This window comes from Pinus tabuliformis, chromosome 3_1 (assembly GCF_031772625.1).
Source record: "Pinus tabuliformis cultivar Carrire ecotype Pingquan chromosome 3_1, CPIR1, whole genome shotgun sequence".
NCBI lineage: Eukaryota > Viridiplantae > Streptophyta > Pinopsida > Pinales > Pinaceae > Pinus > Pinus tabuliformis.
The window spans coordinates 51,894,138-51,918,918 of record NC_142301.1 but is presented as its reverse complement, the minus strand read 5'-3'; the positions used below and the strand labels follow the sequence as shown (position 1 = coordinate 51,918,918).

General features: G+C 39.1%; 1 protein-coding gene across 1 annotated transcript in view; it reads right to left on the bottom strand.

The window, feature by feature from the left end:
• Nucleotides 1-313: 313 nt before the first annotated feature.
• LOC149185721 (uncharacterized) overlaps nucleotides 314-24,781 on the bottom strand; it is a 41,806-nt gene continuing 17,338 nt past the window's right edge. The window contains exons 3-8 of the mRNA XM_089409120.1: nucleotides 8,223-8,337; nucleotides 7,955-8,011; nucleotides 7,256-7,867; nucleotides 1,100-1,276; nucleotides 485-919; nucleotides 314-391 (exon numbers count right to left, since the gene is read on the bottom strand). Of these exons, the coding sequence (XP_089265246.1) occupies nucleotides 314-391; nucleotides 485-919; nucleotides 1,100-1,276; nucleotides 7,256-7,867; nucleotides 7,955-8,011; nucleotides 8,223-8,337 (1,474 nt within the window). The remainder of the gene's footprint in view (nucleotides 392-484; nucleotides 920-1,099; nucleotides 1,277-7,255; nucleotides 7,868-7,954; nucleotides 8,012-8,222; nucleotides 8,338-24,781) is intronic.

The following is a 24,781-nucleotide window of genomic DNA, read 5'->3' as shown; positions in this document are numbered from 1 at the left end:
TTTTAAATTTTACTGAAATTTCTATTATTTTTTAAACCAAATTGTGACCTTATTATACTATGGCTAAAAATTTCTGTGAACAAAATTGTAACCTGGCGAAAATAAATTATTAGCAGGGATTCAGAAAAATTTAGGTATTTTAAAATTAGTAAAAATATTACCAAAACCAGTAATAAAATGATCGAACCCCAGCAAATTTGAGGATGAATTGTTTGGTTTCGGAATTCCAACCATGACCGCACCCATCATCTTACGATAACGGCGGCGCCGGAAGCCCGCTACCTTCGGAATTCCAACCATGACCGCACCCATTTTACGATAACGACGTCGGCGGAAGCCCACTACCTTCATTCACCGCGCGCCTCAAGCCTTCCTTGAGCCACTCCACCTCCTACAAATTTCCAATCAAATCACAAATATTGATCATACAAATAGAAAGACGATGGCAATGTCCAGAAATAGAATGTATTTCTCTTCTACTTACTTCATCTTGCAATATGATGGTTCCACTCATCCGAAATTGCGGGAGCGATGGATGATGTACTGCTGTGGAGGTGGCAGTAGAAATAAGAGGGATTCCCATTTCTCTTAGACGCTTCAGCAGCGCAATCGTCAAATTAATGGTATTTGTAGGCCTCTCCACCAACACTACTATTTCCATTTCATCACAAGTAGTAGCACTGCCTCCTATCTTTGATACTTCAACTCTCACCACATTGTCGCTGATGACCTCAGTACTTGTGGAGCCCTGCTGTTGCATGGTAACTGCGCTGGTGCCCGCAACCTCTTGAGATTGAGGCGGTAGGAGCTTCTTCAATTCTGATTCCAACTGCTTGTTCCTCTCTCCAAGTTCTTCCGCACGAGACCTAAGACTCGTTAAATACTCCCTCGCATAGAACAACAAGGAAGCCTTGTCTTTCTGCAAATATATCAACGACAACAACTCATTTTTTGGACCTAAGTCTAACTAAAATTTAAGAGAACTGATGGCTATTGTATATATTTTTATTTACAGCTATAGAGATTAAATCCCCAAGTCAATGGATGTTCATAAAATTTCATTGCATTACAACAATAACTGTATTTTCTTGGAACGTACCTTTGGGGCTGAAGGAATGAATGAACGCAATGCCTCGAAGCTCTCCTTCAATTTCTCCCTCCTCCTACGCTCAGCAATCATATTATGAAACTGTACTGCACTTGAAATCGTTGCCGCTGGAGCCCTGTAGCTCCCACAGATGTGTTGGAATTTAATTCCAACTGCAACAATGAACAGCTGCACAGGAATCTGATTTGCAGTAAATGTTACAGGCTGTTCGGTGCAGCCAAGTCGCCTTTGATATTTCTGCATATTAATATGCATTAAAGTTTCAGTTGATTTCCCCTGTAGACAGCCGACTTGTTTTTTGATAAAGGCATCACTGCCTTGCTGCAATAAATTCTGAGATAAACATTAGAAGATATTTTGTAATATTTTATTGTTTTAATCAAATATCTTTCAGCATATAAATACCGCACAGCAGTTCTGTTTTAATGTTAGCAGCTGTAGCAGCAGAGTGATACACAGCACAGAAGAGTACGCAGCAGCGTGAAGATAAATTCTTCCTGAAAGGCACGGCAGTGCACAACAGTGTAAACGCTACAGTGTAGCAGAGAGCGGAAAGACAAAAATGCACAGCAGTGCAGATTTGTATGTAATTTGTTTTATGTTTGTTTACTAAGAAAGAACACAGATCTTATTTGTGTAAAACAGCAGTTTTTTTTTTTCAAGCACAATCTCTTATGAAATTCCTGTAACAGTTAGTTTACTTTTATTAAACGCAAGTTATTTTCCTGTTGCTGTTACACCGTAACTTAAAAAATACTTGACGTAAAAAATTTACGTTGCTGAAACACCACGATCAGCGTTGCTGAAACACCTGTTTCAGCAACTGAAAAAAACTGTGTTGCTGAAACACCGTTTCCAGCAAGCGATTTTTCTGTTTTTCTGTGTAAAAACAGAGTGCGATTTTTGTCTGTCTGTTATGGAATTTATCAGAAAATTCCAACATGGTATCAGAGCTAGTCTAGGCACTCAGTGAGTCAAAAACAGAGATTGTTTTTCACTGTAGGAGCTGTAAGAAGTTTGTTAAGCAGATTTTTCTAGCAGAGAAAGTTTTTGCTTGTTTTTCAAAATACAGTCAGTACCTTTTCTTTACCAGTACAGGTTAAGATGGCAGATGCTGGAACAGGTTTGACAAATCCCCAACTGCCTCAGTTTAATGGGAAAAATTACAGTTATTGGTCCATAACAATGAAAGCATTGTTTGCTTCTCAAGGAATATGGGAGCTGGTTGAAACAGGTTATGCTGAACCTGCAGATGCAACAGCACTGGCTGCTTTGACAGCAGCAGAAAGAGACCAGTTGAAGAGTGACAAGAAGAAGGATGCCAAAGCCCTCTTTTTCCTCTTCCAATCAGTACATGAAAGTGTTTTTCCGCGGATTGCAGCAGCAACAAAATCTAAGGAGGCATGGGATATTCTCCAAAATGCCTACCAAGGCATGGAGAAGGTGAAGACTGCAAAGTTGCAGATGTTGAGGAGAGACTTTGAAAATCTCAGCATGAAGGAATCTGATACAATAGATTCATTCTTCACCTAGGTTATTGGCTTGATAACCCAGATAAGATCTCATGGTGAGATTCTTGAAGATAGAAGGGTTGTAGAGAAAATCTTGAGATGTTTACCCTCAAGGTTTGAATCTATTGTGGTGGCAATAGAAGAAACAAAAGATCTCTCACAGTTCACGGTAGATGAGCTGAGTGCTTCTCTGTTGTCTCATGAACACAGACTGAGTAAAGGAACAGATTCCTCTTTTGAGCAAGCATTCAAGACTCAGATGTCTTTTGGCCAAAGAAGAGGTGGAAGCAGAGCAAATTACAGAGGTCGTGGAAGAAACCAAAACAGAGGCAGAAATTATCCAGCTAGCACAAGCGGAAGGAGCTGCAATCAGAACCAAGCTGAAGGTTCAAGCAAACAGCAAGCTCATGGACAAAGGTATGACAAATCCCAAGTCCAATGTCATTATTGTAAAAAATTTGGGCACTATGCCAATGAATGCAAGAAAAAACAAAATGACATGAACAATAGGCAGAATGTTAATTTTGCAAATGAAGAAGATAAGAACCCAAAGAATGTGCTGTTAACATGTAACATAGCACAAGACAAACAAGATGATTTTTGGTTCTTAGACTCAGGTTGTAGTAATCACATGACTGGAAATATTGCAATGTTTGCCAATCTGGATGAAAATGTGAAATCTGAGGTAACAACAGGGACTGATGATAATATAACTGTCAAGGGTAAGGGCAGTGTCAATATCCGAGCAAAAAATGGAGAACAGATGACTGTGCAAGCTGTATACTATGTACCTGGTCTGAAATGTAATCTTTTGAGCATTGGACAGCTCATGAACAAAGGTTACAACGTGTTCTTCAAAGATGATTTGTGTACTATCAGAGACATACCTCCAAGTAAGAAGATCATTGCACAGGTGCAGATGACCAGCAATAGAATGTTTCCTCTCAAACTCAGGGTAGATTTGAAGGAAGGCAGAACTATTGCGGCTGTAACACAAGAAGTCTTTCAAGAACAGGTGAAAGATGTGAATTGGTTGTGGCATTTGAGATTTGGACATCTCAATTTCGGAGGCCTGAATCTGTTGCACAGAAAGGGCATGGTAAAGGGATTGTCGTTGATTGAGAAACCGGACAGCCTTTGTGAAGGCTGCATCTTGGGCAAGCAACATAAAGAAAGCTTTCCAGCAGGAAAGAGTATAAGGGCAAAAGCACCCTTGGAAATTGTTCACTCTGATGTGTGTGGACCGATGCAAATACCATCATTTGCTGGAAATAGATATGTTTTAACTTTTATTGATGATTACACCAGAAAGACATGGGTGTATATGCTGAAACAGAAGAGTGAAGTGTTTGAGAAATTCCGCCACTTCAAAACTCTTGTTGAAAAGCAGAGTGGGCATTATATCAAAGTGCTCAGAACAGATAGAGGAGGAGAGTACATCTCCCAAGAATTTCTGCGTTTTTGCAGAGAGAATGGCATACAAAAGCAGTTCACAGCAAGGTATACACCTCAGCAAAACGGTGTTGCTGAAAGAAAGAATAGGACCATTCTTGACATGGTCAGAAGTATGCTGAAGGCAAAACACTTGCCGTATGAGTATTGGGCAGAAGCTGTTACTTGCGCAGTTTACATCTTGAATAAATGCCCAACTAAAGCTGTCATGAACAGAATACCAGAAGAGGCATGGAGTGGTCAAAAGCAAATTGTCACTCACATGAGAGTATTCGGTTGTGTGGCATATGCACATGTACCAGATCAGCTAAGAAAAAAGCTTGATAGTAAGGGGGAGAAGTGTGTCTTTATTGGCTATTGTGATGAGTCAAAAGCATACAAACTCTATAATCCATCCACCAAGAAGTTAATAGTAAGCAGAGATGTGCAGTTCATTGAAGATGAAGCTTGGGATGGAAGCTTGGAAAAAACAGTGAATGTGAAGACAATACTGTCTCATGAAGAATAAGAGGAAGGGACAGCAGCAAATAATCCTTCCTTGGTGGCTCCTCCTACACCACAGCAAGTACAACAAACCACACCACAAGCTGGAATCCGAACAGCCTTGAGAAGTCAAGGAAGAACAGTTGCTGTTACACCACAAACAGCTACTGTTGAAACACCACAGGGATCAAATACACCCTCAAGTTCGGATGGAACTCCAAGCACACCAAGAAGACCAAGATTCAGAAATCTGAATGAAATTTATGAACAAGGAGAGGTAAGTAACAATACCGGTCTGAATTCATTATTTGCTTTGTATTGTCATATTGATGACCCAATCCATTTTGAAGATGCTGTAAATGAAGATAAATGGATTGAAGCAATGAATGAAGAAATTGGTGCAATTGAGAAGAGTAAAACATGGGAGTTAGTGGATCTCCCTAAAGGCAAAGATGCCATTGGAGTTAAGTGGGTTTATAAGACCAAAAGTAATGCTGAAGGTAAGATTGACAGGCACAAAGCAAGGCTTGTTGTGAAAGGCTACAAGCAGCAACAAGGCAGAGACTATGATGAAAACTTTGCACCAATAGCAAGGATGGAAACAGTCAGAACAGTGTTGTCTATTGCAGCACAACACAAATGGAAGATTTATCAGATGGATGTTAAATCTGCATTCCTGAATGGAGTGTTAAAAGAAGAGGTTTATGTTGATCAACCTCCGGGCTATGAAGTTGAAGGACAAGAGCATAAAGTTTGTAAACTGAAGAAGGCTCTTTATGGGCTGAAGCAAGCTCCAAGACCATGGTACAGCAGAATTGATGCTTATCTGATTGAGAATGGGTTTGCTAAGTGTGATGGTGAACCCACGCTCTACATAAAACAGAATGACGGTAAGATTATTATTGTTGTTTTATATGTAGATGATCTGATTTTTACTAGCAATGATGCTTCTCTCATTGCTGATTTTAAAGCAGTCATGAAGAGTGAATTTGAAATGACTGACTTGGGCTTCATAAGATATTTTCTTGGAATTGAAGTAGACCAAAGTGAAAATGGTGTTTTCATTTCTCAAGATAAATATGTAGAAACTGTTTTGAAGAGATTTAACATGCAGAACAGCAAGGCTGCTGTGACTCCAACAGTAGTGGGGCTGAAATTAACCAAAGAAGACAGTAGCAAATATTTTGATCCAAAATTGTACAAGAGCATAGTTGGCAGCCTTATGTACTTGACTGCAACTAGGCCGGACATTATGCACGCTGTGAGTTTAATCTCCAGATTTATGGAAAGACCGAAAGAGACTCATTGGCAGGCAGCCAAGAGAATTCTAAGGTATGTGAATGGAACGAAGGGGTTTGGTATTTTATACTCCTCTTCTGAAAGTTTCATGTTGACAGGTTACACTGACAGTGATTGGGCTGGAAGTGTTGATGATAGGAAAAGCACATCGGGATATGTGTTTCATATGGGATCGGGAGCCATCTCATGGGCTTCCAAGAAGCAACCAGTTGTGGCTTTGTCAACAGCAGAGGCAGAGTATGTGGCAGCAACAGCAGCAGCATGCCAAGCAGTATGGCTGAGAAGAGTTCTCAAAGATTTGTGTCATGAACAAGAAAATGGCACAACCATTTACTGTGACAATAGCTCAGCAATAGCATTGTCTAAAAACTCTGTTTTTCATAAAAGAACAAAGCACATAGACACCAAATATCACTTCATACGTGAATTGGTTAACAATGGTGAGATTGTTTTGCAGCACTGCAGAACAGAGGATCAGCTTGCAGACATCTTGACAAAACCATTAGCAAAGAAAGGTTTTGATCATTTCAGAAAATGTCTGGGTATGCAGCAGTTGAAATTAAGGGGGAGTGTTGGAATTTAATTCCAACTGCAACAATGAACAGCTGCACAGGAATCTGATTTGCAGTAAATGTTACAGGCTGTTCGGTGCAGCCAAGTCGCCTTTGATATTTCTGCACATTAATATGCATTAAAGTTTCAGTTGATTTCCCCTGCAGACAGCCGACTTGTTTTTTGATAAAGGCATCACCGCCTTGCTGCAATAAATTCTGAGATAAACATTAGAAGATATTTTGTAATATTTTATTGTTTTAATCAAATATCTTTCAGCATATAAATACCGCACAGCAGTTCTGTTTTAATGTTAGCAGCTGTAGCAGCAGAGTGATACACAGCAGAGAAGAGCACGCAGCAGCGTGAAGATAAATTCTTCCAGAAAGGCACGGCAGTGCACAGCAGTGTAAACGCAACAGTGTAGCAGAGAGCGGAAAGGCAAAAATGCACAGCAGTGCAGATTTGTATGTAATTTGTTTTATGTTTGTTTACTAAGAGAGAACACAGATCTTATTTGTGTAAAACAGCAGCGTTTTTTTTTCAAGCACAATCTCTTATGAAATTCCTGTAACAGTTAGTTTACTTTTATTAAACGCAAGTTATTTTCCTGTTGCTGTTACACCGTAACTTAAAAAATACTTGACGTCAAAAATTTACGTTGCTGAAACACCACGATCAGCGTTGCTGAAACACCTGTTTCAGCAACTGAAAAAAAACTGTGTTGCTGAAACACCGTTTCCAGCAAGCGATTTTTCTATTTTTCTGTGTAAAAACAGAGTGCGATTTTTGTGTGTCGATTATGGAATTTATCAGAAAATTCCAACAAGATGGAGGTTTATGATCCCGCTCTTTCTGCATGAATATTACTCAACATTGCTGGGCTTCTCTTCAACATGTACTGACCCTCAACCATGGAGGGGTTTAGCACTTTACTTGGTGGTCTCTGCCTGTCAAATGCGCTGAGCATCATGCTCCTCGCGGACGAAGCGACATCGAAGCCACTGGCTTGCGGGGAATGCAGTAGACCTGGGACGCTAATTTGCTGAGTCGAGGAACCTGGGTGAACTATTGTCGTCTCATGATCATGGCCTCTGATCAAAAGGCCGGAAGAAGAAGGCAATTGCAACGTTTGCAGGTATGGATACAATCCACTAGCCAATTCCACTGATGGCGTAGAATATTGGAGAATATCTTGCGGTATATTGATTTGATCGTATGGAGATTTGTAGGGATATTGTAGATATGAGACCATGGATGAACTCTCAGGGCTGTGAATGGGATGTTGTACATATGAAACCCTGGATGAAATCCCAGGGCTGTCAATGGAACATGATAACAACGAGGAACAAAACGAAGTTGATATACTCGCCCCGGTTATGGGGACAGAAATATTACTTGACGCAGTTATACTCTCCAGAAGGCTTCTAATTCTCAATTTATTCTGCTCATCTGCTTCAACCTGAACGTGAAACCATGGAATTAACAGAATGTAGACGAATGGTGCTTACTGATCCCATGGCTAGGTAGGTATAATATGATGTCTCACCAAATTTGTTGTTCCGAGCTCCACTACACCGTTCCCGCAGGGAATGAAGACTGCACTCTATGAAATAATCAAATGTCAGGGAAATGGAGTACCGATGGATGAACCAGAATCAATCAAGTACATCTATTCACGTGCATATAAACACTCACCTAAATACCAGCGACCTGAATTCAAGATACCAGTTAGAGTGACAGAGACTGTAATTCGTATACATCAGAAGCGTTTATATATTACGAGCAATAACAATTAAACCTTAGCTGAAACAGACGACTAATTGTGTTACCCTGTAGAACTCTTCCTGGATTTCGTCTGAGCTGAATCGGAGGAGCTCATTTGCTGTTAACCAGGTACATGGCGGCCGATTCAACGCTAAACCTGGAACTCTGCATTAGACAGTGCATTCCACTGCATTAAAATTCTTCCACCATTCTCTATAATTCAGCGAAAAAAATTATAGTCGTGTATAATTAGTTGAGTGGAGATAATTGTGGTTCTCCTTGAAAATAAAATAAAATGATTTTTACTATTTTTTTTTATTGTTGGTCAGATGCTGAATTTTGATTATTTTTAAATGAACTTAAATATTTTGAATATTTTAATTTTAATAAATTTTTGATAATTTTTTTTTTAATAATTTAGTTGTTAAAATAGTAGTGAGTATAATTATTTTTGATTACTATTCACCAATGCAAGTTGACTCGTCACTATTAATATTCAAGGAAAATTATGCCACTTGGAATTACTAAACAAAACAAAATTTTTTTTTTTATTCCTTCTCGGTAAGGATTAAATCTATTAATAGAAAGTATTGTACAACAGCAAATCACAGCGAGGAGAAGCAAGAGCACAGGCAGCCGGAAAGGATAGGCTATCCACCTCGGCTCCTAGAAGAAGAGAGAAGAGAGTAGAGCTGAGCAGGAAGTAACTAGAAGAACTAGGGAGCAAAATCAAAGCATAGGATTCTACCCAACATGGGAAGAGTCAACTATTCGACACTTTTTCCCTTTCTTTTTACCAACTTTGACCAATTCAGGAGGGCATTGCTGAGCTAGCATGGATTGCAAACTGAGCTGGGCTGACTGAGAGTTATCCTTATCTGAATCCGAGGTAGAAGATTCATGAATTCTTTTATGAGAGAATGGCTGGATGGACAAATTATCGGGCTCAGCCGAGGGCGGATCCTGTGCCATCTTTGCAGCCACTCCCTCCTCATTCTCCTCCTCTTCATCCGAGCTGAAATCAAAATCGTCCATGGGGGGAGGGTCATGAGGCTTCCAGCTTTTGGATTTCTGCTTAGGATTGGCTTTCTTCTTTTGGCCAGGCATCGAGGGACAAGAGCTCTGAGGGTGCCTTGTGTGATGTCAGTTGCGGCAGCAGAAGGCTGTGTTCTCGTAATCCAAGTTCTGAGTCCAGTAGAAGTCTCCAATCTTGAGATTGATCTTGTCAGGGAGACCTTTGCTCATGTCTATTTCTGCACAGATTCTCGCAAAAGTGTATAGGCCCTTTTCCCCTCTAGACGTGTCTGTGTCTAGAAAGCGGCCTAGAGAATTACCTATCCCTTGGAACACCGCAAAGTGCCATAGATGTGTCGGGAGATTAGGAAGTCTGACCCAGATTGGGAGCTTGGTGATGATTGCTGTAGATGGATCGAAGTCTGGGAACCAGGGGGTGAGGAATAGACCTGCTGAGCCCCAAAACCATGGCCCTGCTTTTAAAGCTCTTTGGTAGTCCTCATCAGAAGCAAACACTGTAATGAAAAAGCCGTTTGCGCATAACAGAACTTGACAATTGTTGGTCCAGTTAGAGTGAATCCACTGGTAGAGGTCTGCTGTGCGCAGCCATAGCCCATTGAACCTACATATAATACCATGCTCTGTGTACTTTTGGGTTTGCTCATCCAGCGTTGGATGCCCGATTTCAATGGAGGGGGTTTCCTCCAATTTGTCCACCAGAAAAGGTTTGGGAGGCTGAACTGGTGGAACTGTTTTTTCCTGCTTCTGTGCATGGACAGCCTCTTTGTATGAGTATGCCTTGGCTTAGGAGGATTGTCCTACAGCTCCCCTCTCAAATGAAGGGCAATACTAATGGAAGCATTTCTCTTAATGCTGTAAAAAGAAAGAGAGTAGAGATCCTCAAGTTGTTTACCTTCGTAGAGAAGTCGTTGAGCTGCCGAGGGGATCCCCAGCTTGAGATCCAGAGCATGCTTGAGGTCCTGCACTAGATCTGAAGAGTTCACCCATTGTAGCAGAGTTTTGCCAGAGATGAGCTTGATTTGGATCTGAAACGAGACAAAAAGATCAGAGTTCCTCTTTCCTCTGCAGATCTGAGACGAGAGGAGGTAGGAGCTTTGTTGGGTATTCTTTTTCTGAACTTGCCGCAGGGGCATGAGAGGAGATGATGGGGGTATTCCATCATCATTGAGACTATCGATGCATCCCGCTCTATCAAGCCTCCATATGGACCATCAAGATAGATCCAGGGTTCTGAGGGAATTCTGAAGATTAAAACCAGAGTATTGGCCATTCTTGGGGAGCAGAGAAGGTAATAATAAGGTTGAGCAACCTTTCGGATCATAGAATGTCTTCCCATTTGCCGCCTTCTGAGGAGAAGCGTGAGAATGATCCGCCTGATCATCCTTAGCCATCATGTTTGCATTCTGACGGGGGCGATGGGTGCCAAAAGAAGCCATAGAGGGCCGCAATCTGGCAACCCCAGAAACTCGAGCAGAAGCTAAAGAAGAGAGGGAAGCGCTCAGAAAATGATGAAATACCTGCAGATCACCGCTTAAGGGAAAAACCAACGCCCTGTGGCTGAAACGCGCTCCTCCGTCAGCATCAGGGCCGAGCAGTGGCCATGCCGCGACCGAAGGAAGGGAGGCGGCAGCCAAAAGGTTAGGGTTCATCATTCCAGTCCATTCCCATCTCCTAAATAGGGTCAATCTTCTAAACAAAACAATTTTAAGAAATACTCCAAATCCATATTTTTAATAAAATTATAATAAAATAAAATTTTTAAAATTATAATAAAAAGTTAAAAAATTAACAAAACTAAAATATAAAAAATAACAAAACTTAAAATATTTTGTGTAACAACCATTAACACACAATAATAGAAAAATAAAAAATAAAAAATTATTTACTTTAACCATATTCATCACCTTCTTAGACATATAATTAATCCATTGCTATAAGTAAGGCTTCTTTTAATGGACACATGAATATACAACTTATAGCATAATAGAGGTATACACACAAATTCTGTGGTAAACTATTATGATATTTTCTTGTCAACAATGATACGAATATATATGTACTCGCAACTCTATGTAAAAGACCATATTTGCTTAATAGAAGATTCATAGCAGCGCAACAACAAAAAGGGAGATTTTTTTCCCGGTGAAGGTTTTTCCACCAGATATCTCTTGTCTCTTGTGTGATGGGTTATATGGTTGTGTTTGATGGTTTTGTTGCTCTCATTGTTGTTTGATTTAGCTGCTTACATTGTTATATTCATGTGATGATATAATATGTTGTTGCTTATATGCATGATTCAGTCGCTGAAGTAATAAAAGAAAAAAATTGATAATAAGTCACAATATTGATTCCCCGCCCCCGGTAGTGCTTAAAGGTTTCCAACAAACAGGCCAAGGTGCTCTTGAGACGAGAAACTAAGTGGAGGATAGGTTGGCCTAGGGCACATTGGGTAAAATGAAAGGAAACATGGGGTGAGTGGAATGTCAACTAGACATGGAAGAAGGTTGGCTAGAACAAGTGGAGCAGCATGGCAAGACAACTGAAGGGAATGAGTGGGTAAATGTAAGAGAACTTGGGTATGACGATAGAGTCAGCCCAATCCAAGGCACCCAACCTACGAAGGTGAGTTGACCTGAGATTGGAAGGATGGCAACCAAATGGGTAGGAGATGACCCATGTAGTTATGAAAGCCGCAGAAAGGAGAGGATAAAGTCAAACAAGGCAGAACACAAAACTTTCTAGGTCAAGCCAAAGTCACATTGTAGTAAGTGCAAAGGGTAGGTCCAAGGAAAGAACGAAGGGTATAAGGGAGCAAAAAGAGCAAGGCTTTGGGTCTGTGGTCATGTAGACCTGAGCCAACTCTTGCCACTAGTCGAGGATGGGATGAGACGAGTGACAATGACTTGCTGGGGTGTTGAGACACCCTGTGGCGTGCTTGGATGATCCGTAGGGTGTTGAGATGACCTATTAGGGTGCTAAATAGTTTTGGGTGGGGTCAAAAGGGAGGAAAAAGGTTCAAACTTCTCTGTATTAGTTAAATTTTCTATGTACTCTTGCAATTTCAGCCTTTTTCTTGGTAGATTGTTGTAATTTGTATCTTATTAATAAAGCAAAAGGTCAAAGGGTTGTTTCTATGAATTTGTGAATGTGTATGATGACGTTCATGGAGAATTCATGTCTTGCATATGATGAGCATCATGTTATGTTACGAATGAAAGATTAATTGAAGTAGATAAGAAAGTTAGATTACTACCACTATATCAGAGACTTATGATATTCTGCTAAGTAACTAATGGTATATAAATTATATAAATGAACTTACTATGAGGCATAGTCCGGGTGGATTAACTTTGTTCTCCATGAGGCAGAGGTGAAACATGTCAGTATCGCATGCTCAAAGGATTTTGGTGTGCCCAAAAGGCACCTCGTAACTGTAGGAGTCCCTAGGATCATGACAAGTGGTATCAAAGCTACCACACATAAGAAGATATAGTGTTTCTCTATACCATATGGATCTAGTATCAAAGCTAATATTCACACTACATACAAGTGAAGGTAGAAGAGTTGGAAACATTTCTCTTCAAGCATTCAGATCTAGTTTTAGTGGATAATACTCTACATACAAGTAAAGGAACTGAAAGTATAGATGGTATTGGAAGAAGCAAGATCCTAAGGAATATTGCAGAGACAGTTGCATTTTTGTTGTAGGTTATTGGGTGAGGGGATTTTGTAGTTGATTTCTAGGTGGGAAATGGGTTTTAGCTATTGGTTCTTGGTACAAGTTCCAGTTAGTTGAAGTTGAAGTGAGCCTGACATGGTCACATCTGAAAAAAATAGTTCATGATGGTGGACACTAGGTTTAACCCATCGGACAAAGAAGACGCGACACTATCTAAGAAAGTCCAAGATCTTGAGAGAACCTTGGAAAAAATGCTAGTTGGTATGGAATTCCATGGGAAGGAGTTTGAAGAAATAGGAGTAGACATTCAAGAAATTAAGGGAGCCCTTGAAGCAGGTTTCTATTCCATTGATTATGTAGTGAGATAAGCCTATGATCAAGAGGATTGGATGAAGGACATGGAGGATCATGTGAAGTCATTCGTGACAGACACAAGGGACCAAGTTGACACCATAGTAATATTGAAGTAGACCATAGTGAAGATTTCAAGGAATTCATTGATGAAGGTGAAGTCGAAAGAATTGGTTATGTATGACAGGACTACAGATGCTAAGGTGCTTGGAAACTTCTCCTGGGATATGGAACAAATGTTGGAACAAATGAAGGGTTGTTCTGAAGAGACAAAAGTCAATAATGACCATGTATCTCATAGGAAAAGTAAAAATTTTGTGGAGAACCCAAGTTGAGGACTTAGTAGTTAGTTGCATCACGAAAATTATTGTGACTTGGGTAGAGCTAAAAGAGACCTTTTACGTGCAATTTGGATCAGGGAATCATGGATGGGTGGTAAGAGATCGTTTGAGGGAGATGAGGCATACCAGTAAGATCTAGAACTATATTAAGGATTTCTCAAGTGTTATGTTGGTGCTTAGGATTAGAGATGATGACATTCACAAAACTGCCTTCAGGACTATATATGGCCACTATGAGTTTGTAGTGGTTCCATTTGGGCTTACAAATTCCCTGGTCGTTCATGTGCTTGATGAAAAATGTCCTCAAACTTTATTTGGAAAAAATCGTATGGGTCTTTATAGATGGTATCCTTATATATTCAAAAAACAAAGAAGAGCATGAAGACCATATTAGAGAAATATTACAATTATTAAGGGAGGATAAGATTTATGCAAAACTCATCAAGTGTGAATTTTTCCAAACCTAAGTTCATTATGCAGGGAATGTTATATCAAAACAAGTGGCTCTAGCCTTGAAAATATCAAAGCTATAATGGAGTGTACCACTCCCTGAAATATAAAAAGGGTCAAATATTTCATGGGGCTAGTTAGATATTACCAAAGTTTCATTCATGAATTCTCAAAGATTGAACATGAAATCACTGCTTTGTAGAGAAAAGTGTTAAAATTTTAGTGGAAACCTGAATGTGCAATGAGTTTTGAGAAATTAAAAAAATTTCTCACATGTGCACCTATTTTAAGGATAACATACTTGGATAAAGATCTTGTGGTATGCACAAATTCTTACAAAGAAGGACTTGTCAGAGTCCTAATGCAATACGAATGTGTGGTTTTCTATGACTCAAGGAAATTAAATGAACACGAGAAGAACTATGTTACCCATGATTTAGAACTTGTAGAGATGTGAAGGCATTATCTATTGGGTATAAGGTTTGTATTGATGGTAGGTTGTGGGGGATTGAGGTATCTATTTGACCAACGTAAGCTAAATTCTAGAAAACCAAGATGGTTGGCCTCGATTAACATGTTTGATTTTGAGATAAAACACATCAAAGGGAAAGAAAATAAAGTGGAAGATGCACTTAGTATGAGTCTACAAGAGGTTAGCTTCGAAACCTTTAGTACTTGCACAGTTCAAATCAAGGAAAGTATTAAAGAGGTGCTACCTCATGATGAGCACTACTAGCATGTAAAGACATGTTTGCAAAAGAGCTAGAGGGATTCATGACAAAGAATTACAAACTTGCTGATGATAACATGCTACTGTTCAAAACTAGAAAATATGTGCCTAATGTAGCAAATTTAAGGAAGCTTAGCATGCATGAATTCCACAAACAACCATACTTATGTTATCACGGTTATCAAAATATGATAACAACTATAAATAGAACATATTATTGGCTAGGATTGAAGAAGGATGTTGTTGAAGATATTGTTGAGTTTCTAGAGAGCTAATAGGTAAAGGTGGAATGTCAAAATCCAGCAAGATTGTTGCAACCAATCCCAATCTCTAAGTGGAAGTGGGAAGTCATATCCATGGACTTCATTACAATAGTGGTAAATATAGCAAAAAAAAATGTTGCCATCATGGTGGTGATGTAAAATCTAAGTAATGAAGCTCACTTCATCTCTATCAAGTCCATTCACAAGGCCATTGACATATCCCATATATTCATTAAGGAAATATTCATAATGCATGGTGTGCCTAAGAAGATTATATCTAATCGAGATGATAATTTCACTTCAAACGTTTGTAAGTCAGTTTGTTGGTTTTGGGAACTTGACGACTTTTCCATACTACCTATCATCCTTAGACGGATGGCTATACAAAAATAGTGAACAAAGTTTTGGAGGACATGATGAGAATGTATGTCATGCATCAACTAAATAAGTGGGAAGATTTCTTTCCATTGGTTGAGTTTTCTTACAACAATGGATATCAAGAGTTTCTTAGAACGAGTCCTTTTGCGGAATTGTATGGTCGAAAATGAAACACTCTGATTAGTTGGCACAACCTAGTGAACATAATAGTTCTTCCACCTAACATTATGAATGAAATAAGGAAGTGGTAAAGATCGAGTAGAAATTAAAGGCATCCCAAGATAGTAAAAATAGTTACGTAAACCAGCAAAGGATGCATAAGGAATTCCAAGTGGGAGAGCATGTGTATCTCCACATCAGAGTGAGGAAGAGCTCACTAAAAGTGGGTTTTTCTGACAAGTTGGCACTCATATTTTGTGGACCCTTTTAGATCTTGGAAAGAGTAGGGCCAATGGACTAAACATTGGACTTAACACCCACAATGAATGCACATAATGTTTTTCATGTTTATTTTCTTAAGAAATACATACATGATTCTTATCACATTTGTGACTAATCTGTGATACAAGTGGAACCCGAGGGAGAGTTCTAACTAGAACCAGTGTGCATCTTAGACTGGAGGTAGAATGTGCTTCAGAATCAAGTAGTAGAGTAGGTCAAGGTGCAATGGAAGAACTTTGGACCATACAAATCCATTTGCGAAATGGTAGAGCAAATGAGGGTGCTATACACATTTTTATTTGATGAGTAAGCAGATGTAAGAGTTGTAATATAAATCTAACTTTTTTTCTTTTGCTTCTAATGCAAGGAACACCGAGGATGGTGTTCCTCTAATGGGTTTGGGTTTGTAACACCCCTTATGTTGACCCCTATTTTTGTAAATATAAATTATGAATATGTAATGCTAGCATGGAGGATCATGACAAGTTGAAAAGTTATGTAATTGAAAAATATAATAAATTTTGATTGGATGTCTTGAGGAGTGGGACTAGTAGATCCATGGTGTTGGGTAGAATTGTAACTGGGTGGGTTGGCATGATGGAATGCCCTGCCACCAAGAATTTATAAATGAAATGATGGGGCAAATAGTTCATCGCCATTCTTCTGGTTCATTCCACGACATGAAAGGAAGGAAGAAGAAGCCTGGAGAAGAAGAGGAAGGGGACATTGGACAAAGGCAAGGAGCATAGGAAAGGACTTGTGAATTATGACTAAGAACTTTAGCTCATAGTTGTTTGGGGTTGGGTCCTTAGAATTAATACATCAGAGCAATTGGATTGTAGCATCAATGTAGGAAATATTAGTGGGAGGCTTAGAGGAGGGATTGGGTGAAGAGTGTTTACCGAAAAATACGATAAATCAATGGGAACTTATCAAGGAAGCTGATAAATAACCAAGTGATTTCTAAGGAGGATGATAAATCACTTGGGTTCTTGCTATAAGGTTGATAAACCACTAAGAAGGGCGGAAATCATTGGGATGCTTGTTGAAAGGATTTCATAAACCACTGGGTGCTTATTGAGGAAGATGATAAACCACCCAATACTTTCCAGTAAGTTGATAAACCACCCAGAAAGTGTGTTATTGGTCATGCATTGCTTTCCTTGAAAATGCAGCTGATAAAGAATTTATAAATAAATTATGCACTCCTGGAGAACTGAGCAATACCCTAGCTGAAGTTAAACAGAAATCTATGAGAAATCACTCCCTTAGACCATGGATCTAGCTCGAAGGTGGTTGGATGCAAGAAAGACTACAATGCAACTAGCTTACGAATGGGTGGAGAGTTGAAGTATCTCCCTCAATTTCCAACCTTTAACATACTCAAATAAGTATATTCACTTGCTCATGTTTGGATCTATATTAACTAGTATTGTCTCTCATGAAGATTATGAAAGTATCAACATGGTTGCAAAATGAATGTGCTATTTATGGCTAACTTCATTTGAGATGGTTGTGTAACTATTCCCATGATTGGAGGTATTTGTGGGTCCCTGGGTTGCCAGTAATTTCACTAAATTTAGAGCTATGTTACATAGTCAAAAATATATGTTAATGTACTTAGTTAACTAGAATGGTATATGGACTTGTTTTCTTGGTTTGGCCATGGTTCTTTCATAAACCCCTAAGCATGTTCACTTCATCCCCCAAAATTTCAAGCTTAAATTGCATCATCTGAGCCATTTTTAGGACCAATGCTCCATGTATGCCTACTAGGGTGCAATCACCTATAGGTTGTTCCACTATGGCTTGCATTGGTCACCAGCAGGTTGCTCCCCTTTGCACCTACATTGGTTCTAGAAATCCATGAGAATGATCGGGATTTTGGAAGCTTCCCCTTCTAGGAGTTTCCATAAGTTGTTTTAACTACTTACCTTTGATAAAACATTCATATCCTATCCTACCCTACTTTGGAGTTTTAACCACTTATCCTTTTATCCTATCCCTCAATCAGAGGTGGATCTGAAACCCTAGATTGGTAATTGGATAAGACCTCCCAACTTATGCTACTTCTCTATATATTCCAAACCTTCTATGTGGTTGGGGGTTGGATTTTGGAGAGTGATTATGCCCTTATGCTGTTGTGGTGAGTGGTTATTATCTCATGCATTCAAGGTGATAGGAGGTGCATATTGTGACAAGGAAAGGACAAGTCAATAACTTGGAGGAGCTCCTCTACAAGATCAATTGCTACTTATGGTTGTAATCTCCTTCCATTTAGGTTAATGCAAAGAACTAATTGTTTTCCTATATGTGATGTTGTTATTTCATATATTTCAATACCATCTTGATCTATTGAATGAAGTATTTAGATGATACTATGTAGATCTCATAGTTTCTTGGCTTGTGTTACCTGAATCTGCAGGTTCTAATTTTGACATTCAGAGCTGGAATTGGAGCTTCCAAGCTAAAGGAGTGAAGTGTGTGAAGGATTCTAGGTAGGCCTCACTCCATCATCTATTTACTTTAAGGAAAAGCATTAGGTTCCTTGTCTCTCAATTGTTCTAGGTTAGCCACCGACCTAGGGGAGATACTTTTTTCCACAATCGTAAATCCCGTATAACATGGAGATTTTGAATTTCCCCCCTTTCTTGGATTTAGATATCTTGCCATTGGATTACTGATTTGGTTTCAATTCAAACTTTCCTCTTTCATGCATTGCAAAAGCATGTGCATTCAAAGACTTGAATGAACTCGTCTTGATGAGCTTATCCTGCTCATGCATGAGAGACTCAACAAATGCATCAAGTTTGGGCATTTTCCATTTATCTCCAATTACAAGTCTAACTATATGAAATGTAAAAACAAAAAAAAAAACATATTCAGAATGTAATTTAGACAAAATAGAAAGGATCAATTGAATTTCTTGTTTGGATTTATCGATTCTACGATCCTGTAATTAAAGAAGAAATTATTTGAATTTCGTAAAAAAATCCTTAATGTTCTCAAAGTTGTTTGGATTTAAGGACTTTAGCTCATTTATGAGAATATGAGCTTGCATCTCATCCCGCTTATTCTCCAAGGTTGTCCAAACTTCCTTTAGAGTGCTACATGTGTCCCACATGGAAACACATTGTTAGAGATATGGTGAACAATAGAAGACCAAAAGCCTCGTCCATCCTGATGAAGTATTTGTGTTTTTTTCAGTGCCAGAATTGGGTTCAACTATCATATCCATAACTATTTGATACAACCCTTTGTTTCTGAGGTGAAGCAAAATCTCTAGCGTCAATTGGAAGTAGTTATATAGAGTGAAAATAGCTGAAAATGGGAATTCCATTCTTTCATCTTGCGGTTGTAGTAACAATTGCGGGAATTCTCTAATATTCTGATCCGCAAATCAAACCTCCCAACGATTTCCAATTCTTTGATCTTCAAACTTGCAAAAGATATTTCATGCACTTTCTCCAATCGCCTACAACTTTGATACCATGTAAAATTATTAGAGCACATATAAGGATCTAGTTGAAGAATAATTTCATAAACTTGCAAGAATTAAAAAGAATATTTGGAAAAGAGAATGAATTCAATATCTCAATATTAATGAGAAAATCAATACATAAAGAAACTAAGTTAAAATTAACTGTATGCAAGCACTAAGGCTAAATAAATCTAACTAAAATTATCTATGTTTTATGTTATGTTAATGTGCATGTACACCACATGAAAGCATTGAAGTTAACTAAAGCTAATTAAATCTAACTAAAGTGCATGTACACCAACAAAAGAGTTTGCTAAAAAAATTTAAAGGTCATGAAGATGATGTTGGAATGGAGTAACGTTGTTTAAGTGGGTAAAGTCTCCATCAATCGAAGTATGTATGAGCCTACCTAAGTTATTAGTGTTGGTTGGAAAAAATATTTGGATGTTATATGCAAAGATGAAAATTGTTGGCCCTTTAACGTACACCCATGGAAATATCAACAATTAACTTATTGGTGTTGTTCCACTATGATGGAGTGACAATATCAACAATTAGTTGGTGTTGTTTCACTGTGTTGGATTTTTTAGTCAAAATGTGATAAAAAAACTTTTTCAAATTTTATTTATTTTTTATTTAAAATCCAGTTTTAATGCATAAATGAATTTAGCTATTGAATAATCTAGGAAACATTTGAATTATGCAAAGATTATAACTCAAAATTTTTATGAATTTAACAAAAATAGATAAATAAAATTAAATATGCCAAAAACCTAAAAAAATTAGATTAAGGCTTAACATAAAATAGTTATGTTACAACTTAATTGAATAACAACAGAGTCTATGGACATGGAGGAATTTCTTGACGGCCAAAAGTGGCTAGAATCCAGGAAAAAAAATAAAAAAGTCTTGTATAAAACAGTGTTTGAATCATGTTTTTGATGGTGGAAATGGATTCAAAACCATCAAAAATGTCTGGGACACCTAAAATTTTGAAATTTAATGTTGGGATTAATGGAGAAAGTTCCTTTGTTATTTATTTTAGTTACGTGAGTTTATTTCATTAGGATTTAGATCGTGTTTTCTAGGATGACTAGTTTCATGTTCCTAATTACTTGTAAACTATTTATTATTGAGATCAATGTGAATTTGGGTAGAGCGTTCTACGGGAGGTTGTCTCTAGGTGAATCCCTCACCTGTGAGCTCCTCACAGTTTCTCAATAATTTGTTTGTCTTCCATTTTGTTTAACATGGTATCAGAGCTGCAGGTTTGAGAGGGTCTGCGAACCCCTGAGTGGGGATTTGGTGGAAGATCGCACTTGGTGGATGATCGAAGCGAGTGAGCAAGTGTAGATTGAATGTTGGTGGCCACAGATCGAGTGATCTGGTTGTTGGTGCATGGAGATCAAGTGATCTGGTCACATGTTTGAGCGCCTATTTTTACGATTATTCACATCCATCATCGCTTTTCCTGAAGGAAGAATGGCGATGATCAGCACGCAATCAGGAGAGAAAGACGCGCTGATTGGCCATTCCCTTACAACAATTTTGATCATCATGCCCAAAAATTGTTGATCTAAGATGGAAAAACACGCTAGTGCTAGTGAGGTCATTGTGGCTACTTGTGGAAACAAAAGGCGAGGGATAGGAAAAAGAAAAGGTCCAATTGGTGGAACAACCGCTACCTGGAGGAGCTTCGTGGAGGTTGTCATTGGAGGAGTTGCATGGAGGTTTCCAAATTGCTGCAAAGCCTTGCGTGCTCTCCATGGGAGAATTTTTTGAAATCATGTTCTCTGTGGGAGCTCTGATTTGATTTGAGTGGTTTTTTTAAAACATGGAAGTTTTTCGTGGTTGGAGAAACCGACAAGTAGATCCAATTGTAGGAGGAGATCGGTCTGACTACATGTGGTGGAAATCGTTGGGAGCATTATCAGTGGTGCATTGGTGGAGGCCAAATTGCATTGATGCGTGCTTCTCAAAACCAAACTATGCTAAAGTGTAGCGTAAAGCTGGAGTACTAAAAGCTGAAGTGTTGATCCTGGTGGCAGCTCAAATTAGGTGGTGAACCTCTGAGCTTGGCTCATGGCGGCAACTCTCTCGGTGGCACAGTGTGGCCTCCATACCTGAGGTCACCGTGTTGATTTCTCGAAGGGCATTGTTGGTGAGGGTGTTTGTAGTTAAGGGATTGGTTATCCATGTTGTTGGATACATGTTTCTGCGTGTTGCTCCAAGTGGAGGTCAAGGGTGGGAATTTACAGACGTTGCTACGTTGCAAGTATGAAGTTGAAATAGACACAGCTCCATTACATTAACATCATTGACCTTCGATTGCAGGTACCCATAATTGATTTACTGGGTAATGATAAAGTCACACCGAAATGATTTTGGTGGCCTTTCAATTTTGGAATAGCCTATAGATTTTAACCCCATATAGAAATTACCTGCATACGAATTCTAAAACACAGAAAATAAACAATGCGAGTGCATAACACATAAAACACATATACATAGAGATTTTCCCCTGGATCCCAAAACTGGGACTACCAGCTTGATTTTTCATTATGTTCCTTCTAATATTACAATACATATTTATACATGCCGAAGCATCCAATACCATGGACCGAAAACCATCACGTCCAAAACCATGGACCGAAAGCCATCGCATCCAAAACCATGTGCGAAAATCATGCACAAAACCATAGGTAGGTCCACCCAACCTAATATAGGGTCCAATTTTTTTTTCCCAGGGCGTTTTCCTAGACCTCGTAGAGGGAGGCTACCCGCCCCCCTCAAACCCCTTGTGACCCCCCACCCACTACATAACCACCGCAACGAAGGGGGTAGCCGCCCCCCCCAACCCCCTGGTTCACTATGTGGGCTAGTAGTGGAAAGAATAACACAACCCAACATTCTCCCACTTGTTGTTTTCTTTGTAGAGGGGGCCACAAGAGAGCTTAGTCATTTATCTAGCCCTACAATGCCCATTGTTTCTCTACACCAAGAGAACTTCTTAGAGCTCACAGATTTTGTTAATGCATCTGCAGTATTCTTCAAAGTGTCCACCTTTACTAGCAACACCTTTTTGTCTTCTACCATATCCCTTACAAAGTGATACTGAACATCGATGTGCTTTGTCTTTGAATGGTAAGCAGGGTTCTTTGCCAAGAAAATTGCACTTTGGCTATCACAGTCTATCCTTATAGCTCCTTGTACTAACCCCATACTTGAACACAATCTCTGCAACCAAACTGATTCGTTGCTTGCATGAGTGGCTTTCATGCATTCTGCCTCTGTAGTTGATAGTGCCACTAAAAATTGTTTCTCACTCATCCAATTGACTACTCCTCCAAATAGGTTAAACACATACCCACTTGCAGATCTTCCTTGATCCAGATCTCCATCCCAGTCCACATCAACAAAGCCACGGATATCCAAAACTCTGTCCTCCTAGTCTTCCTTGGTAGCACAAACCATAATCACTAGTGCCACACAAATACCTGAAAACCTGCTTCATTGTTGTCCAATGCTCCTTCCCTGGTTTTGACATAAACCTGCTCAATACTGCCACTGCATGTGCAATGTATGGTCTAGTACAGACCATCACATACATCAGGCTACCGACTACACTTGCATATGGAACACAGGACATATCCTCTTCCTCTTCTTGTGTCTTGGGGCCCTATTCAGCAGATAACTTTACACCTATAGGAGTAGGAACCTTCACCGGTTTAGTATCATGTATATTAAACGTCTACAATATTATCACGACATACTTCCTCTGGTTTAACCAGAGCTTCCTCTTTCCCTAATCTCTTTTAATTTCCATGCCCAAAATATAGTTTACAACACCAAGATCTTTCATGTCGAATTTGGAGGAAAATTGGGTCTTCAAATCCTAGATAGTTTCTTTGTCATTTCCAACTAGCAACATATCATCCACATACAAGACCAGATAAATAACATGGTCACCAATTAATTTAAAATACACAAAGTGATCTTCTTTGCTTTTGGTGAAGTCAAGTCCCCGTATAAATGTATCAAATTTCTGATACCACATCCTTGGTGACTGTTTTAACCCATACATAGTCTTCTTTAACTTGCATACCAGTTCTTTCTTACCCTCCACCGCAAAGCCTTCAGGTTGCTTCATGTAGATCTCCTCTTCCAGATCCCCATGAAGAAATGTTGTCTTCACATCCATCTGTTCTACCTCAAAATCAAAAGTAGCAGCAACAGATAAAAGTAATCTAATAGAAGCTACCTTGGCAACAGGAGAAAAAATATCACCAAAATCAATTCCCGACACCTGGGAATAACCTTTTGCTACCAACCAAGCTTTGTATTTCTCCACCTTTCCTTCTGCATTTGTCTTCTTCTTGAACACCCATTTGCTGCCAATGGGTTTCCTTCTAGCCGACAACTCCACCAGATCCCAAGCCTCATTTTTGTGCAAAGATGCCATTTCATCAACCATGGCCTCTTTCCAGAGTTTTCCATCCTTTGAATCTACTATTTCCTTCACAGGTCTGCGATCATCATCAGTAATAGATAAAGCAACATTTTAACAGAAAGCAGATGGACTATACCTTTCTGGCTACCTTCTTTCTCAAACTGATCTTCTCACACACGAAGTTTGTGGTTCTTCATCTTCTAATTCCTCCTCCGTTGTAGAGTCTGATTCTTCATTCTTTAGCTCAAACCCTATCTTCTAAGGTTCCTTTGGTTGTAATTCATGTTTAATAACATCTTTCACCTCTCTGAACAACACATCTCGACTGTATGCAACCTTCTTTATTACTCGGTTCCAAAGCTTATAACCCTTTAAACCATCCTTATACCCAATAAAGATGCACTTTTCAGATTTACTATCCATCTTGGTTCGTTTCTCCTTTGGAATATGTACATATGCATCACATACAAATACCCTCAGATGTGAAAGAGAGGGTTCCTTACCAGTCCATACCTCTTGTGGAGGCTTATCCTCCAACGCTGATGAAGGTGATCTATTGACCAAGTAACATGTTGTCTCCACTACCTCTACCCAGAATTCCTGTCCTAACCCGACACCACTGAGCATGCTTCTTGCCCTTTCCATCAATGTCTTGTTCATTCTTTCTGCAACTCCATTTTGCTGAGGTGCATATGGAGTAGTCTTCTGCCGTGCTATACCACACTTCTTACATAATTCTTCAAATTCCTTACTACAAAACTCTCCACTGTTATCTGTCCTCAGCACCTTTATCTTCTTCTCTATGTGGTTTTCCAGCAGAGCCTTAAATTCTTTAAACCTGTGAAAGACTTCAGATTTCTTCTTAAGGAACTATTTCCATGTATTCCTTTAGAAGTCATCTATAAATGATACATAGTACACAGACTTACCCAATGATGGAACCTTCAAGGGCCCAAACACATCACTATCCACAATCTCTAATATATGTTTCACCCTCTTACCACCACAGG